The sequence below is a fragment of the Antechinus flavipes genome, chromosome 6 (genome assembly GCF_016432865.1).
Source record: "Antechinus flavipes isolate AdamAnt ecotype Samford, QLD, Australia chromosome 6, AdamAnt_v2, whole genome shotgun sequence".
Lineage (NCBI taxonomy): Eukaryota > Metazoa > Chordata > Mammalia > Dasyuromorphia > Dasyuridae > Antechinus > Antechinus flavipes.
This window is the reverse complement of record NC_067403.1, coordinates 170,250,875-170,268,052: the sequence shown is the minus strand read 5'-3', so window position 1 is coordinate 170,268,052 and position 17,178 is coordinate 170,250,875. Positions and strand designations below refer to the sequence as shown.

The following is a 17,178-nucleotide window of genomic DNA, read 5'->3' as shown; positions in this document are numbered from 1 at the left end:
TTGCGCAGCTGTTAAATTTGTCGGACTCCGGTCCATTTCTCTAAGAAAGGGCCGAGAAACCACACTAGAGACTTGGCGGACTTGGCAGAACTCGGCGCTTCCACAAAAGTTTCTTTTACAAAAGTGTTCCAGCTGATGCTGCAATGTCCCTTTCAGGAATGCCTTTTTGCTCAGAAATTGGGGGCTTGTCTGCCCTGCTGTTTTCTCTTGTTTGACCTGTAGTCTAAGTTTGCCTTAGAGATTTTTCTCTAACCACTTCTCCACCACTCGTTCCCAGAGCAAACGGGAGATCGTGAGAATGTTCACGTCGAACTTCCGGAAAGATTGGGAGCGGGAGAAAACTGGAGCGCTTTCCCCTTCGCTTGTATCGCGGAGCTCTCGGGGAGGGATTTCTCTTCTTCCCTTTCCTCCGCCGGCTAGGCAGCTAGGTCCTGCCCGGGACTTGGGGCTGCTCGCGGCCTTGGAGAGGAATCGGAGGGCTGCGCGTCTTCGTTGTGATTTTTGGTGCCTTGAGGCGCGGCCGGTCCCTCCGGAGGTAGCCGCCGCCGCCGCGGGGAGACGGCCTCCTCGAGAGAAGGGGCAATTGGCTCCCCGAGGCTGGCCCGTCTGGAAGCCAACGCCGGGCAAGAGGCCATATTGGCTTTGGGGTTCCCCTTCCTCTTCCTGAGCACTATAGAGGGTCATGGAGAATCTAGGGACTGCAGATTTCCAGTGTTCCTCTCTCTCCCATGATCAATACAAAGTTTTCCTCCTTTAAAGCCCTTTATGACCTACCTTTCCCTGTCTGACCTTTCTAAAGTCTTCTCAGGCCTTTCTCCTCCCTTCCCCCTCCCATGCACTTAGTCAGCGCCCTCCATACCTGGAATGCTCTCCCTCCTCATCTGTGCCTCTTGGCCTCTCCAAAGTCCCAACTAAAATCCCAACCTTCCATAAGAAACCCTCCCCCAAGCCCCTTAGTTCTAGTGTCTTCTCTTTTATTCATACTCCCTATTAGCTTTCTTGTCCTTATTTATTTGCTTATTGTCTCCCCCATTAGATTGTGAGCCCCTGGAGAGTAGGGACTGGATTTCGATTTTCCTTGTATACCTAGTGCTCACCTGTTAAGGGACAGGTCAATTCTCCGAGAGCCTCCACAGCTGTGGGTCATACCGTCTGAAGGAGCTGCCGGGCAGCCTTTGCTGACACGGGTGTTGCTTGTGGACTGGGAAAATAAATTGGAGGGAGGTGAGACACCCCAACGGCCTCTCAGTCTCCTTGTGTCATGCTCTCACACGGAGATCCATTCTGCAGGTCTGGGTTGGATCTCCAGCAGCTTTTCACTTGCATTCTTGTATTCCAACACTTAGCCTGGTGCTTGTTACATAGTAGGTTCTTAATAAATACTGACTTTTTGAACCCTACTGCAAATGTCTGGTTTCACTAGCCAGTTTTTGGTCTACTTCCTGGAAGTCTTCCCTATGCTGCACTCTCTGGCAGTGTGGGGTTTTTTGGAGGGGTAGGGGATAGGCTGAGGGAGGGGGAGTAGAATAGATTCCTTCCCTGGGTCCATAGCTGCAATCTCCAGGTTTTCCAGTTTATAGACTGAGTTTTCCCTGTGTTAAATCTTCTGGATCTAGGTTTTCTGGCCCAAAGTCTTTTCTTAATGTCCATGGATTTTTTGTGAATCTGGGGCAAAAAATGCACTTACTGATCTTTCTCCTTGGATTTAATAATTATTAGTCAATTTGGTGATCTTCATCTTTCTAGGGGTTAATGGTATAAGCACTCAGCCATTTTTCTGTACACTCTGGGGCTGGTTCCCCCCCACTTTAAAAAGTTAACTTTTTAAAAATTATTTATATTTTTGATATACATTCTTCTGGTTTTGCTTGTTTTATTTTGTATAAGTACTCAAAAATCTGCCCTTTCCCCCCAGAATTCCTTATGTTTCCAATTTCTTACTGTAAAATAATTATTAATTTTCAGGTTATCAAGTTGTCAATAGATGGACTTTTGCTTCTAGTTTTTTCCTACCACAAAATATATTACTATAAATATTTTTTTTGGAGAGCTTTGTGACCTTTCTGCCTTTATTTTTTTTTAATAATAGCCTTTTATTTTTCAAAATACATGCAAAGATAATTTTCGACATTCATCCTTGCAAGCCTTGTATTCCAAAATTTTCTTCCTTCCTTCCCATTTCCCCCCCTCCCCTAAACAGCAAGTAATGCAATGTAGGTTAGACGTGTTCCGTTTTTTAAAACAGATTTTCACATTTATCATGCGCAAGAAAAATTAGATCAAAAATAAAGAAAAACAGAGAAAAAAAGAAAGCAAACAAAAAAGATGAAAATACTATGTTGTAATCCATATTCAGTTCCTACAGTCCTCTCTAGGTGCAGATGGCTCTCTCCAATACAAGTCTATTAGAATTGGCCTGAGTTACCTCATTGTTGAAGAGAGCCATGTCCCTCAGAATTGAGTATCGTATAATCTTGTTGTTGTGTATAATGATCTCCTGGTTCTGCTCATTTCACTCAGCATCAGTTCATGTAAGTCTCTCCAAGCCTCTCTGTATTCATCCTGCTGGTCATTTCTTACAGAACAATAATATTCCATAACATTCATATACTACAATTTATTCAGCCATTCTCCAATTGATGGGCATCCACTCAGTTTCTAGTTTCTAGCCACTACAAAAAGAGCTGATTCTGGAGAGCAATTTGGAACTATGCTCAAAAAGTTATCAAACTGTGCATACCCTTTGATCCAGCAGTGTTTCTACTGGGCTTATTCCCCAAAGAGATACTAAAGAAGGGAAAGAGACCTGTATGTGCCAAAATGTTTGTGGCAGCCCTGTTTGTAGTGGCTAGAAACTGGAAATTGAATGGATGCCCTTCAATTGGAGAATGGTTGGGTAAATTGTGGTATATGAATGTTATGAAAATATTATTGTTCTGTAAGAAATGACCAGCAGGATGAATACAGAGAGACATGGAGAGACTTACATGAACTGATGCTGAGTGAAATGAGCAGAACCAGGAGCTCATTATATACCTCAACAAAGATACTGTATGAGGATGTATTCTAATGAAAGTGGATTTCTTTGACAAAGAGAAGATCTAACTCGGTTTCAATTGATCAAGGATGGATAGAAGCAGCTACACCCAAAGAAAGTACACTGGGAAATGAATGTAAACTGCTTGCATTTTTGTTTTTTTTCCAGGTTATTTTTACTTTCTGAATCCAATTCTCCCTGTGCAACAAGAGAACTGTTCAGTTCTGCGCACATATATTGTATCTAGGATACACCATGACATATTTAACTTGTATAGGACTGTCTGCCATCTGGGGGAAGGGGTGGAGGGAGGGTGGGAGGGGAAACATCGGAACAGGCGTAAGTGCAAGGGATAATGTTGTAAAAAAAAAAATTACCCAGGCATGAGCTCTGGCAATAAAAAGTTATTAAAAAAAAAAAGATGGGGGGGGCTGCCACAAACATTTTTGCATATGTGGATCCCTTCCCCTCCTTTAAGATCTCTTTAGGATACAGATCCAATAGAGACACTACTGGATAAAAGGGTATGCTCAGTTTGATAGTCCTTTGGGCATAGTTCCAAATGAATCTCCTGAATAGTTGGATCAATTCACAACTCGACCAATAATGTAGAAGTGTCCCAGTCTTTCCACATCCCCTTCAACATTTATCTGTGTGTGTGTGTGTGTGTGTGTGTGTGTGTGTGATCTTAGCAAATCTGAGAGATGTGAAGTGGTAGCTCAGAGTTGTCTTAATTTGCATTCCCTAATCAGCAGTGATTCAGAGCATTTTTCATAACTAGAAGTGGCTTTAATTTTTTTGCCTGAAAATTGTCTCTTCATATCTCTTGACCATTTATGATTTGAAGAATGGCATGTATTCTTTAAAAATTTGAGTCAATTCTCTATATTTTAGAAATGATCTGCCTTTATTTTTAACCTCCTTGAATTATATATCTATAATCATGAGATTGCTGAGTCAAAAAATATTAATAGTTTGTTAACTTTTTTCCAAAGTAATTTCTAGAATGAATAGAGTATTTGAGAAGTTGACCCGTAGTATATTCTCACATCCTCTTAGATATTGCCTATCCTGATTTTTTGTCACTTTGCTCATTTGCTGTACATAAGATAAAATCCCAGGTGTTTCAATTTAAATTCCTTTTGTAAATAATAAGTTGTAACAGTATTTCATATGGCTATTGATAGCCTTTTGTAATTTTTTTTTTTAAACTGCTTTCCTTTTAACTTTTGGAGAATGGTTCTTGGTCTTAAGGGAATAATGAAACCAATCCTACTAACACCTTATTGAATGTGAGTAGTTTTAGTTTAGGACCTTAGCACCTCTGGAATAAATTATTTGGACAGTCTCCTAGTTAGTCTCCTTCCCTCACTCTTTCCCTACTACAATCCAACCTGCATACTGCTGCCAATATGTTGTGATCCAATCAAATTGGCCTTCTCTCTTCTCTGTCTTTCAGATTTAACACACCTTACCTCATCCTCTTGCCTTGGCAGTGATCATCCCCCTCTGCTTGGAATGCACACCCCTCCTTACCTGATCTTTAAGATACAAACTTAATTACTACCTTCCTTTCTTCCTCTTGAAGCCTTTCCTGATTCTTGCCCCCCACCAGCAAGTGTTTCCTTTTTTAACAGTCTCATATTTAGTTACTTCTTTAAAATGTGTATTCTATATAATCTAAGGTATCCCTGTCTTCTTGTTGTATCCTCTTCTCCACCAAAAGTTGTAAACTCCTAGAAAGTAAAGGTTGCTTCATTCTTTGTATTGCTGGTACCTAGAACCAGTCAGAACTTAATTATTCCTTGTCAGTTGATTAGTTGGTTGGTAGATGGCGTTTTAACTGCTTTGTCTACTGGTTTTACATACAGCAAGAATGCTGATGTAGTAGTTAGATTCCAAGCTCCTTGAGGGAAGTGATTGTCATTTCCCTTTTTTATCTTTGGCGTTTATCATAGTGTTTGGCATACAACAGGTGTATAGTGAATTTTTGCTAGTTGGATTGTTTCACTCTACCCAGCTGTGGACGATTTACTGGTCACTGGATAAGGAGCTCCTCTTTGAAGTTAAATGAATGTCTGTAGCTGATGGGAAACGGAATGATTCCTTCTGTCCTCTCTGCACCGATCTGCCTTTCTGTTCTCATCCCTGAGGAGCTGTAAGGTGGCTGTCCAGGACAGAAGGTTGGCCATTTGTGCTCACTCCATTGGCTACTGTGGCCAAAGCGGTCAGCCATTTGTAAGCAATTGCTTATTTTGTGCCTTCCATCCTTGGCTGGCCTGGTCCTAAGGTAGGGGTAGACCCAGAGCTCATCCCACTTGATGGTACTGCTCTTCCATAACCTTAGAGAATCCAACATCATCTCCATCTGTTGAAGAGCAGGATTTTGGCATTGGCTTTGTACGTTGTAGGTGTTTAGTAAATAATTGCTCAGTTGGGTTATGATCTATGGGAGAAAACAGATAGCAAGTAAAATGAATTGCAGGAAGATCTGAGTTTGAATTCTGCCTCACTTTAATCAGCTGTGTGACAGAGCAAGTCACTCATTCTTTCAGTCTCAGTTTACTGATCTGTAAAATTGGGATAATAATAACTCCTTTTTCACAGGGTTGTTATGAGAACCAAATGAGTGTAAAATTTTTGTCTTTGCAAACCTAAAAGTGCTATATGTAAAAATCATGCTGAAAAGTTTAATGTTAATAATAGTTTTTAAAATATTCTGGAACTTTCAAATATAAATATTTCTATGTGTTTAACAATCTTTTTTTTTTTTTCCCCTTATTTGACCTATACATCTTAGGCAGCTTTTAATACATATGTCCAAATCTTAGAACTCTTTGACCTTGAAAAAAAATGAATTTTTACTGAAAAGCTGCTATAGTCAGAACAATAGCTTTCTTTCCCCTTTTAGATTAGTTTTTCCTTACCAGATACATAATAGACCCTGAAACTTGATTGGCCCAGAGACTAAAAGATTCAGATTGTTGACATGCCTTCTTAGTGCACAGGATAGGAGGTCCAGACTTACTGTGATCCTTGACAGACCAGTTAGTCAGTAAGCATTTATTAAGCACCTACTTTGTACCAGGCACTGTTCTAACCTCTGGAGATACAAAGAAAGCAAAAGGCAGTCTCTGCTCCTTTTCTATTGGGGGAGGCAGCCACATATAACAAGATAGAGTCCAGATAAATTAGAAGTATTCAATCCAGGGGAGCACCAGAATTGAGGACAGGCAATTCTGGCAAGGGATTTGGCTCCCTAATCGTCATGCTTTGTCCTTGTTGCATAGCCTTTTCTTGTCACACCTAAATCAATCTTTTATTAACTGTTTGGATAAATGTCTCATTTCATTCTGACATCAAACATAAACTACGAGGACACCAGACTGAGTCAAACCTAGCCCATGTGTGCCTTGTCAAGATTGCCAGTCAGTCAAAATGTTATTTCTGCTTAAGGATTTCAGAGCATTATGGGAAAATGTTAAGGAAGCAAAGTGAGTGTTATTTGTATGTTTCTAGCAAGCCCATTGAAAAATGGGCATTTGCTGGAGTGTCTGGCTTTTTATGATTTTTGAGATCACCAAGTCCTATGTCCCTTCTTTTGTTTACAGATCCCAATTATCTGATGGCCAATGAACGGATGAACCTGATGAACATGGCTAAGTTGAGTATAAAAGGGCTGATCGAGTCGGCGCTGAACCTGGGCAGAACCTTGGACTCAGACTACGCCCCTCTCCAGCAGTTCTTTGTGGTCATGGAACACTGTCTGAAGCACGGCTTAAAAGGTAGGGCCTGGAGAGAGCCGAAGTTCCATTCTGTAAAGACCGAGTGGACATTCTGGGAGATGGGAAAGTCCTACAGTCCTGCCTAGACAGTTATCTCTGTGGTTGTGGATCCTCTCTCTCTCTCTCTCTGTCTCTATCTCTGTCTCTGTTTCTCCCTCTTCCCCCTCTCCCCCCCACTCTTTCTTTCTCTGTCTCCCTCTCTCTCTTCATGTATATCTACCTACATGAATACATACACATCCATATATGTATATACATATCCATATCATATGTGTGTATACATACATGAATGCAATCTCAACTTATGATTACCAGCTTTAAAGCTCAGTGCTCAGGTTTCTTGGGGAATGAAGCCCTGTCTTTAGCTACATAAAATGTACCTTGGGAACATACTTTCATGGACTTTAGACAAACTAAACCCCAGAGGACTTATTCAGGATCACACATTTACTAAGCAGTAGAACTGAGATTTGAACCCAGATCCTCTGATTAAATCTAATATTCTTTCCATACCCTCATTTCTATAATATGGCATGATGGATAAATTGCTGGACTTGGAATCAGAAAAAAACCTGAATTCAAATCCTGCTCCAATACTTCTTTACCCTGGTTAAGTCCCTTAGCTGCTCTGTGCCTCAGTTTCTTCATATGTAAAATGGGAATAATAATAATAATAGCACCTCTTTTGTAGAATTATTATGATGATCAAATAAAATCAAATACGTAAAAAGCTTTGCAAGCCTTAAAATACTGTAGAAATCTTTTTTGTTGTTTAGTTGTATTTGGTATATCATGACCCCATTTTAGATTTTATTGGCATTTCTTTGCTATTTTCTTCTCCACCTCATTTTACAGCAACTGAGACAAACAGGGTTAAGTGACTTGCCCAAGATCATCCAGTTAGGAAGTGCCTGAAATTGGATTTGAACTCAATTCTTTCTGACTCCAGGCTTAGTACTCTGTTCACTGTGCCAGCTACATGCCCATAAACATAGGTTTAATTTGCCATGAATGCTGACAAATTTAATACTTGAAGGATTGACTCTCCCCTGTTCAAATGTCTTGGTTAGAGGCCATTAGAAACTTCTTGATCATCAGATAAGCACTGTCTCCTGCATCAATTGTTGTACAGAACAAGTCTTTAATTTTTTGTAGTTCTGAGTTAAAAGATGTTAAAGAGCACCATAGACTGAGCCCAGCATAAGCACTGAGGAAATTAGGCAGGGTGACCACTAATGTCTCTTCTACAGCTTAGTAAAAGGGTAGGGTGGTATGACTTTGCTTATAATATAGTGAAGCTCACCACAAAATTTTGTTCTACGGTTGTAGAATAAAAAAATTTGTAGGATCATAGAGTTATGACTGAAAGAGACTAAAGCTAAGTTATGATTCAGACATGGATCCTTTTATTCCCAAAGTTTTATATATATATATATAAATATAAACACACACACACACACACACACGTGCGCGTGCGCGCGCATATATATAATCTTAATATAATCTGTCAGGTTAAAATATATCCTAACCCTAGAAAACTCTTGTTCATCTATTACCAAATAGAGGAGTAAACAACTTTTCAAAGGATTTGAAATTGTTATCTTAATATCAGATTGATATCTTTCAAGAAGTATCTCCTTCTAAAATAATCAAACATTAAGAATACAACAACTAACATTTCTTTTTTTCAAAATGATGGATTGTTTAATGGTTCTGAATTTTAAGTGAGTCTTCTAAAAACACAAAACGGCTATCTTAGCAGAGATGTTCCTTCAAAAGCTATTGCTCCTTTTAAAATTTTTTATTGCCTTGATTTCATTTGTATGATTGATAGTGCATTGCTTGCCTTCTCAGAGGGTGGGTTGTAAAAGGTGGGAAAGAAATTGAAACTCACTTTTTTAATGTTAAAAATTAAGTAATCATTTTTGAAACATCATGTTACCACACACACACAAATTATTTTGTAACTTAAAAGTGAATGACTTGATTTCCAAACTAAAATGTAAAACAAAAGAGAACTTTTTTTGATCATTTATGATTTACAAGTAGAAAAGATTTTTAGGTGTAAATACTAGGAAAGAAAAGTTATTTGGTCTAGGTTGGCAGGACTAAAAATACTTGAGACAGTAAACTAAATAATGGAAATGACCAAAAATGAGGAAGAAGATTGAGTAGGATGATGACTAAAGTTACTAAAAACCAGTTAATAATTGTGACAATAATGAATATAATAGGTAGTACTTATATACTAAGTGCTTTCCAAATATTATTTCACTTGACCCTCTCAAAACTTGGGGAGATGGGTTTCATTATCTCCATTTTACAGAGAAGGAAGCCAAGGCAGATGAGGACTAAATGACTTGTAATCTAGTAAATGTCCTGAAGTCAGATTTGAATTCAGGGTTTTCTGATTCCAACCATTGCTCTCAGGCACTGATTAAATCTCTTTATATTTTTGTTTCTGTTTTACTCTTTTAATCTTTCTCCCTTTTTCCTTTTTCCCCTTTTCCATATAGATAAATTATTGAATGAGTTAACCTTCATCCCATATCTCTGATAAAAATAACATGAGTAATTTTAGAAAGCTAGCTCACTTTTTGGATTAGCTGAGAACAGTGTTTTAGAGGAAAAAAAATACATGTTTGGGGGGGGAAAAACTTTTTTCTTGTCTGTTTGCCTTAGCTAAGAAAACTTTTCTTGGGCAAAATAAATCCTTCTGGGGCCCACTGGAACTGGTGGAAAAGCTTGTTCCTGAAGCTGGAGAGATAACAGCAAGTGTCAAAGATCTTCCAGGCCTTAAGTAAGTAAAATATCATATTGTTAACTTTCCCAGATTAAATCTATAATTGTTCACTCCCAAGCTGTAAAGTGAGATAGTATCTGGTAATCACCATTAGCCAGAATCATTACCCCTACATAAGTGTTGAATGCTTGTTATGAGTAGACAGTTGGGGAAGAAGAAGGGGATGAGGGAATTGATAATGTCCACAACTAATACCAGATTGCTGCCTTTGAGGAAAAAGTAACATTCTAGTTCAAGTAGATTGTCTTCATGTCAAACCTTTGATACCCTTCTATTTTGAGGGTGGATTGTTGATTAATAACAGTGAGTTTTAGTAAATTGGAATTATAGTGTGATTTTTCTGGTTAATGAAAAAAATAAGAAATAAGTGCCCAAGAATTAATAGCAGACTACCAAAAAAATCTAGCCGCAAATACACAGAAACACAGTAAATATGTAAAACATAAGTTCAGTAAAAAAAATTAAATTTTGATTCACCCCAAAAAAGAAAGAATCAATAAGCAGAAAATTAAGAACATGAAAAATTATAATTAAAAAAATTCTGAGTCATTCCAAGAAAAACCCCTAAAATTTTCTCTTGACTGGACTTCCAGGCAAGATAGGAATGGAAAACATGATAGAGAAGTATAGCTCTCCCAGCAAATACTGAAGAAGAACCCCGAAAGACTCTTATCAGGGAATAAAGAAATCCTAAAAGAAATAGAATGAAGCTGGAGCTGGAGCATCTACTCTAAAACTGTGCCCAAAAAACAGCGGATCCAGGGAGAACTATTGCACCAGGTAGCCAACCCTAATTCAAGTAAATGAGGAAGCCCCAGGTGGTGAGAGAGGAACTGAGCCAGTAATGCTCCTGAAATCTCTTGCAAATAGAATTGTAGACCATCAGCCAGGCCTCGCACACGGGACTCTCAAGCCCTCAGAAAGGCCCCAGACTTGCCCTGGTCTGTCAGAACATGGGTCCTTGTGGCTCATTGAATGAAAAGGTGAGCTGGAATGTTCACTCTTTGCTGGCCTGAGAGCCAAGGAGAAGACAGGTTAGCTCATGGATAGGGTGCAATAGCCCCATTCAGCTGAGACTGAAAATGCCCGTGGAAAGAAGAAACAAGGAAGAAATGCTGTAGGTGCAGAGAGACTCAGGAAGGAAAAAGTCACCACACAACTAGCAAACCTTCAGAGTAAAAAACGAACCAGTTTCAAAAACTACAAGAGTAGCCATAAGAAAATAAATGAGATTTCAAAAGAAAATTACAATTGAAATGAGTTGGGGAAGAAACAAATTAAAAAGAGAATAAATAATCTCGTACAGAAAAGTTAGTACTACTTTACCCAGAATCAAAGGTTAGAATCTGGGCTTGGTGGGGAAAAAAAAGTTCAAAAATAGAAACAGTCCACTCTAATTATGGGTCACTATTGATTGGATAGAGTATCATGCCCAGACTCAGGAAGATCTGACTTCACCTCAGACACTTACTAACTGTATGAACCTGGGCAAGTTATATAACAATTATTTGCTTCAGTTCCTCATTTGTAAAGTTGGAGACATACTGGAAGAGGAAATGGCAAACTAGTATTTTTGCCAAGAAAATCCCATGAACAGAGTTCATAGAGTCTCATAGAGTTAGACATGACTGAAAAATCGAACAGCCCACAACAAAGTATTAATTAGATTTCTTGTCTTTTTCTACCCTCTTATTTGGAAATGGCTGTTGTGGGAAAAGGAAATTCATGATAGAGGGAAATAGATAATTAATAGTAATAACAATATATTTCATTGGGATGGGCACCCATAAAACAGAAGGGAACAGAATTGGTTATAAAACAGGAAATGTCAGTATTGTTGGTAAGAAATACCAACCTAAAGATTTCAGAGCAATCAATTGAAGGACTGGAACCAAATTTATTAGGCCTAAGAGAAATTTTAAAAAGCAGTCATTTTCTCTCACAATGTCAACATAAAATAGAGAAATAGAAGGCATTAAAAGATAAGGACAAAAGCTAACTTATGCTTAAAGAATCTGAATATGTTCAGTATTTGACACATTGTGATCCTGAGCAAGTCAGCTAACATCATTTGTTTTGCCCTGTCCCCCACTCCCCTCAGGAAGATACTGTATATAATGAAATAATATCACTATTTAATATACATGTGTATATGTGTGTGTACTCATATGGCACCTATCATAATAGCTAAGTGCTTAAAAGAAAAGTCAATAAAATTACAGGGAGAAATAGACACCAAAATTATAACAATTGAAGATGACCACAGTGTATTGCTTCAGACCTAGAAAAATCCACCTAGAAATAATAGTATTTGAAAATCGTCCATTCTCTCTCCCCTTCCCCCTTTCAGTTATCTGAAGTATCACCTGGGAAGAAGTAGTAATTTATTCTCTGTAGACTTTTCCTTCCAGACTGAATCAAGACTATTAAGAGAGAGTTCCTAACCAATGTCATCTCAGGAATAAAGGATTGATTCACTATTAGATAAATTATAAGCATAACAAATCATATTAATAACCAACTAATTTAAATGATATAATTATATCAATAGATATTTTTTAAAAAAAAATATTTTGGATGAAGTACAATACCAGATCTAAAATTCAGTTACTAAGCAGTAATCATGAAAACTTTTTGCTCATACCAGTTAAAATAGAAAAGTTGATCGTGAGAAGCAGATTAGGGACATGAGATTGAGAAGCAATAGAACTTAGTAGCCTAGTTCAGTAAATCTAAGGATTTTGACTATTCAAGAATGAACTCAAAATCTGTCTAGAGCTGAAAAACAGTGTATCAAAAATTTGGCTTTATACTTTTATCTTAAATTATGTAATAAAATAAATTTCAAGTAGATACGTGATCCAGACATGAAATGTCACATAAACAAATTAAAAGAGAAAGAAAGCTATCTCTCATAATAATAAAGAGGGAAAAATTTTTTGATTGAATAAAGGGTAGCGATTAAATGGATACAGGAGATTAAATGAGCAGTTCTTTGAAAATTTCAAAGTTTTCTCAGAAATAAAATGCAGTGAAAATTAGATGAAAACATCTTTGCAGCAATTTTCTCAGATTAAGATTGAGCCAAAATATATGGAATTAGAGAAAAACAGATTCCCTTCCAAAAGATAACCATAGAATATGAACAGGCAGTTCTCCAAAGGGAAGATGGGGGAGAGAAAAGAAATAAAACCAGGTTATGAACTTGTTTCATAGGCAGTGATTTCTAGTAATTAGATACTGCAAATTAAGATAGCTTTGAGGTTTGATTCACCCTTACTGGATTGACAAAAAAATGATCAAAAATAGAAGATAACAATTGTTGGCAGAGCTTTAGCAGGACATGCACACCAGTGCTGTTGAAGAACTATGAAGTAGTTCAACTATTCTTGTAAGCAATTTGGAGCTGTCCCCAAAAAAATCATCACATAGTTTAGGGTTTTATCCCAAAGAATTAAAATGGAAAGGACCCACATGTCCAAAAATACCTATAGCAAAACTTTTTTGTTGTGTCCAAGAACTCCAGACTAAGGAAGTGTGCCCATTATTTGGAAAACGACTGAGCAAATTGTCATTTATGAAATGTAATGGCACATTTTTCCACTATAAAAAATGATATGAGTTCAATTAAAAAAAAAATCTGGCAAGACTTCTATGAATTGATACAGAGTGAATTGACCAAAAGCAGAAGACCAAAATATCATTAAGGAAAACATCTGTAAAAGACAGAGAGAGAAAAGGAGGAAGGGGGAGAGAGAGCATGCTTGTACGTGTGTGTGTGTGTGTTTTGATCAGACAGTGATCGAAAATTAAAAAGGAAAAAAGAGTGTTGATGAATCTTGTTTTAAAATAAGTAGAAAATAGTAGAAAGACCTTCCAAGGTGACACAGATCTATTTTCTTAGCTCCCCCTAGTAACTTCTGATCAGACATTTGGAGCCAGATGGTTTCTTTATACAGATCTAGTCTCCATCTCCACAATGAGGATCCTTCTTCCTCAGTCCCTGAAAGAGGAAGAATATTCTTCTCTAAGTTATTTGGTGGAAACCAGAGAGAAGTGCACTGCAGAGAGAATGCTTATCCTCCAGTGGTTTCTGGATGGAGTTGCTGAAGTCAGGCTCCCAGGTGACTGAATGGTAACATACCTCTCACCTTGTTTTTATCTCTTCTTTAGGACTCCTGTGGGCAGAGGGAGAGCCTGGCTCCGCTTGGCATTAATGCAGAAGAAGCTCTCGGAATATATGAAAGCCCTGATCAATAAGAAGGAGCTTCTCAGGTGAGAGTCACACCTTGGAGAGCTTTGCTCTTTTTGAGGGTACTTCATACCTGAGAGACAGAAATAAGTACTTTTCATTCACAATATGCCTGGCATTCTTCAGTGCACATCTCTAGACAGAAAGGTGTTCAGTTTAAAACAAAACTGAACACTATATAATTATAATGACCCACTTAGCCCTGGTGAAGACTCAAGAAAGTATATTTCCTATCCTTCTTAGCAGACTTGGGGGACTCTGGTATGTTGTTGTGTTGCTGTGTTAATTGATTTTACTAAAATGCTTTTTTTTTTTTTTTTGCTGTCTTTTTTATTCGTTATTACTTTGTTCATTCTTTCTTTTTTCCTCCTTCCCTTTTTTCTCTTTCTCTTTCCCCTCCCTTCCTCCTTTCCTTCTTTCTTCCTTTCCTCATCTAGATTTTCCCTATGCAAGTGAAGAGAAAAGGACATATTTTTAATTGAAGGCTGTATAAAAAACAAAAATGTCAATTAAAATGACTTTTAAAAAAAGTTATCCACCTCAAATTTCTCACCTTAGAATAAGAAAGGCTTTTGGAACTATTCATTATATAGGTGGCAGTATAATAAGATTTTCAGAAATCTGAGAAAAGTAGGCAGCTGAGAGAATGTTAGAGAAGCATCTGGAACTGAGCAGACATCTATTTAGGCCAGAGAACAGAGCAGCCTAGTACTAGTGGGCCCAGAACCTGGGGGATCCACCTGGGCTTAGAGCTAGAGAAAGTTCGGCCGAGATTGGACAACCCAGGCCCACTTGCCAGCACCCTGCCTGCCACTCAGTAGAGAAATGGAAATATTCTATTCTGAGAACATTGACTTGAATTGAATCAGGAAGAGGATCCATCTACAGGTGTCCAGAAACAAGCTTCTCCTGTACCCTCTTTACTCTTTTTTTTCACCTAAGATAATTCTCCTCCTACTGAGTCGGCAGATATTTATACAGAAGCCTATTGTGTGCTAATCACTGAGGGATAAAAAACAATGATCTTTCCTAGTTTTTGCAAAAAAAAAAAAAACAAAACAAAAAAAACCTTACATATAATTAGGGAGGAAATACTTAACCACCAAAAACTATTGATAGTGGTAGTGTATGATACACACCATAAATGCAGTAGAAATTCAGAAATTGGATGTGAGCCTAGAGCAGATCCCTCAGCAGTGACAGATAGGAGGTTAGTTTCTTGACTTTGGAACATCATTGGAACTATGTAAGTTTCAAGCTAGATGATCTTTTCTCAAGATTCTTGGCTTGGCCATATTTTTCTGCTCTCTTTAATTGTATTTTCTGGGGGGGAAAAAAAGAAGTCTCTATACAGTAATGTTAGTTAGCTAGGACAGAGTCAAGATTTCTTAGTTTTTGAAGGCAAGAATGCTAATGCTGGTGTCCTCCACTTCTGAATGTGTAGATTGATCATTCAGGTTTTAAAGAGTTATTTGAAGAACAGAATGTTCATTTAATACTGAATGAAAACTAACTTTCCCCTTCACTGGTGTAGGGAGCTGTTTGTTTATTCAGTTTAGAGTTCTGTTACTTCCTTTGTTTTCTTCTCCCTTTTTTTGCATTGCTAAATTTCAGAAATTTCCCAACTTGCTAAAGGAGAATCACTAAGCTAAATGAACAGAGAGAGAAGAAAATCAGATCCAGGCCAGTTCAGATTATTTCCATACAAATAAAACAATTAGGTGAAATTAAGTGTTCAGATTCAACAGCATGCTTTTTTTCCACCTCAGGTTTAATTAAGATTTTAGAGTTCTTGAGAAGTTTATGTATGTGAGCTTCTGGATTTGTCTTGCAGTGAATTCTATGAACCCAATGCCCTGATGATGGAAGAGGAAGGGGCAATCATCGCTGGATTGTTAGTGGGTCTGAATGTCATCGATGCTAATTTCTGCATGAAAGGAGAAGATTTGGACTCCCAGGTATACAGCTACAGACAGCCTATACATCATTCTGGGTTAAATGATGCTCTCAGTATCTGGGTCAACATGGTTCCATCAGTCAAATTAAAGAAGAGTGTTATAAGAGTTATAAAGAAAAAAGTCACAATTAGAAATCCTTTAATTAATTCTGTTATGAATATAAAAGATAAAGGATCCTACATAGAATCCAAAAAGGCTCTTTTTATTTTTTTTTAAGTGCCTTCTAAAAGCCAGAATTTGATAAATGGTCTTCTCTCTCCTAATTTACACCGAATTGTTGCAAATCTTCTCTGCTAAATAAAATGCTAGAAATGAATCACTTTCAAGTTTCCCCATGAAGGAAGGAGAATTCAGGATTGAAGGAGGAGGAAGGAAATGAGGTAGTATTTAAAAGTGAAGACAGGGTACTTCTCTGACCTGAATTTAAAAAAAAAGAAAGAAAGAAATAGGATAAAAGGAAATGAGATTTTATTTTCAATTTTTAACATTTTTTGTTTAAAGTTTTGAGTTCCAAATTCTGTCCATCCCTCCCTTTCTCCCCATCTCCTGTCTGAGATGGTAAGCAATCAGATTTTTATGTTATACATGTACAATTATGTAAAATATTTCCATATTAGTCACTTTGTATAAGAAAATTCGAATAAAAGAAAAAAAATGAAGGAAAGTGAAAAATAACATCTTTCAGTCTGTATTCAATCAGTATCAATTCTTTCTCTGAAAGAAGATAGTATGCTTTATTAGTCCTTTGGGATTGTTTTGCTGAGAATAGCCAAGTCATTCACAGCTCTTCATTGGACAGTATTGCTATTACTATGAACAATATTCTCCTGATTCTTTTCACTTCACTGTGCCTTAGATCACGTAATTCTTTTCAGATTTTGTGAAATCATCATCATTTGTCATTTCTTATAGCACAGTAATATTCCATTACAATCACATACCATAACTTGTTGAGCCAATTGATGGATGTCCAATTCTTAGCTACTACAGAAAAAACTGTCATATTTTTATATAAATAGGTCCTCCCCTTCAGTGGATGGATGTTTTGGGGATATAGTCCTACAGTGCTATAGCTGGATCAAAGGGTACTCATAGTTTTGTAATCTTTTGGACATTTTTCCAAATTGCTCTTCAGAATGGTTGGATCAGTTTACAACTCCACCAGCAATGAATTACTGTCTCAGTTTTTCCTACATCTCCTCCAACATCCTACCTTTTCCTTTCTTGTCCTATTAGTCAATCTGATAGATGTGAGAGTGGTACCTCAGAATTGTTTTAATTTGCATTTCTCTGATCAATAGTAATTTAAAGCATTTTTTCATATGATTATAAATAGCTTTGAT

At 37.5% G+C, this 17,178-nt stretch overlaps 1 protein-coding gene across 17 annotated transcripts in view; it reads left to right on the top strand.

Annotated features, from left to right (window-relative positions):
- Positions 1–17,178, top strand: part of RUFY3 (RUN and FYVE domain containing 3) — a 125,160-nt gene that overhangs the window by 68,659 nt on the left and 39,323 nt on the right. For all 17 annotated transcript variants that reach the window (XR_007948080.1, XR_007948078.1, XR_007948081.1 and 14 more), the window contains 4 exons: positions 6,649–6,822; positions 9,505–9,622; positions 13,799–13,900; positions 15,712–15,835. Coding sequence is in view for 13 of the 17 variants with exons in the window: in XM_051964529.1 (XP_051820489.1) it covers positions 6,649–6,822; positions 9,505–9,622; positions 13,799–13,900; positions 15,712–15,835 (518 nt within the window). In the remaining 4 variants the exon portion in view is untranslated. The remainder of the gene's footprint in view (positions 1–6,648; positions 6,823–9,504; positions 9,623–13,798; positions 13,901–15,711; positions 15,836–17,178) is intronic.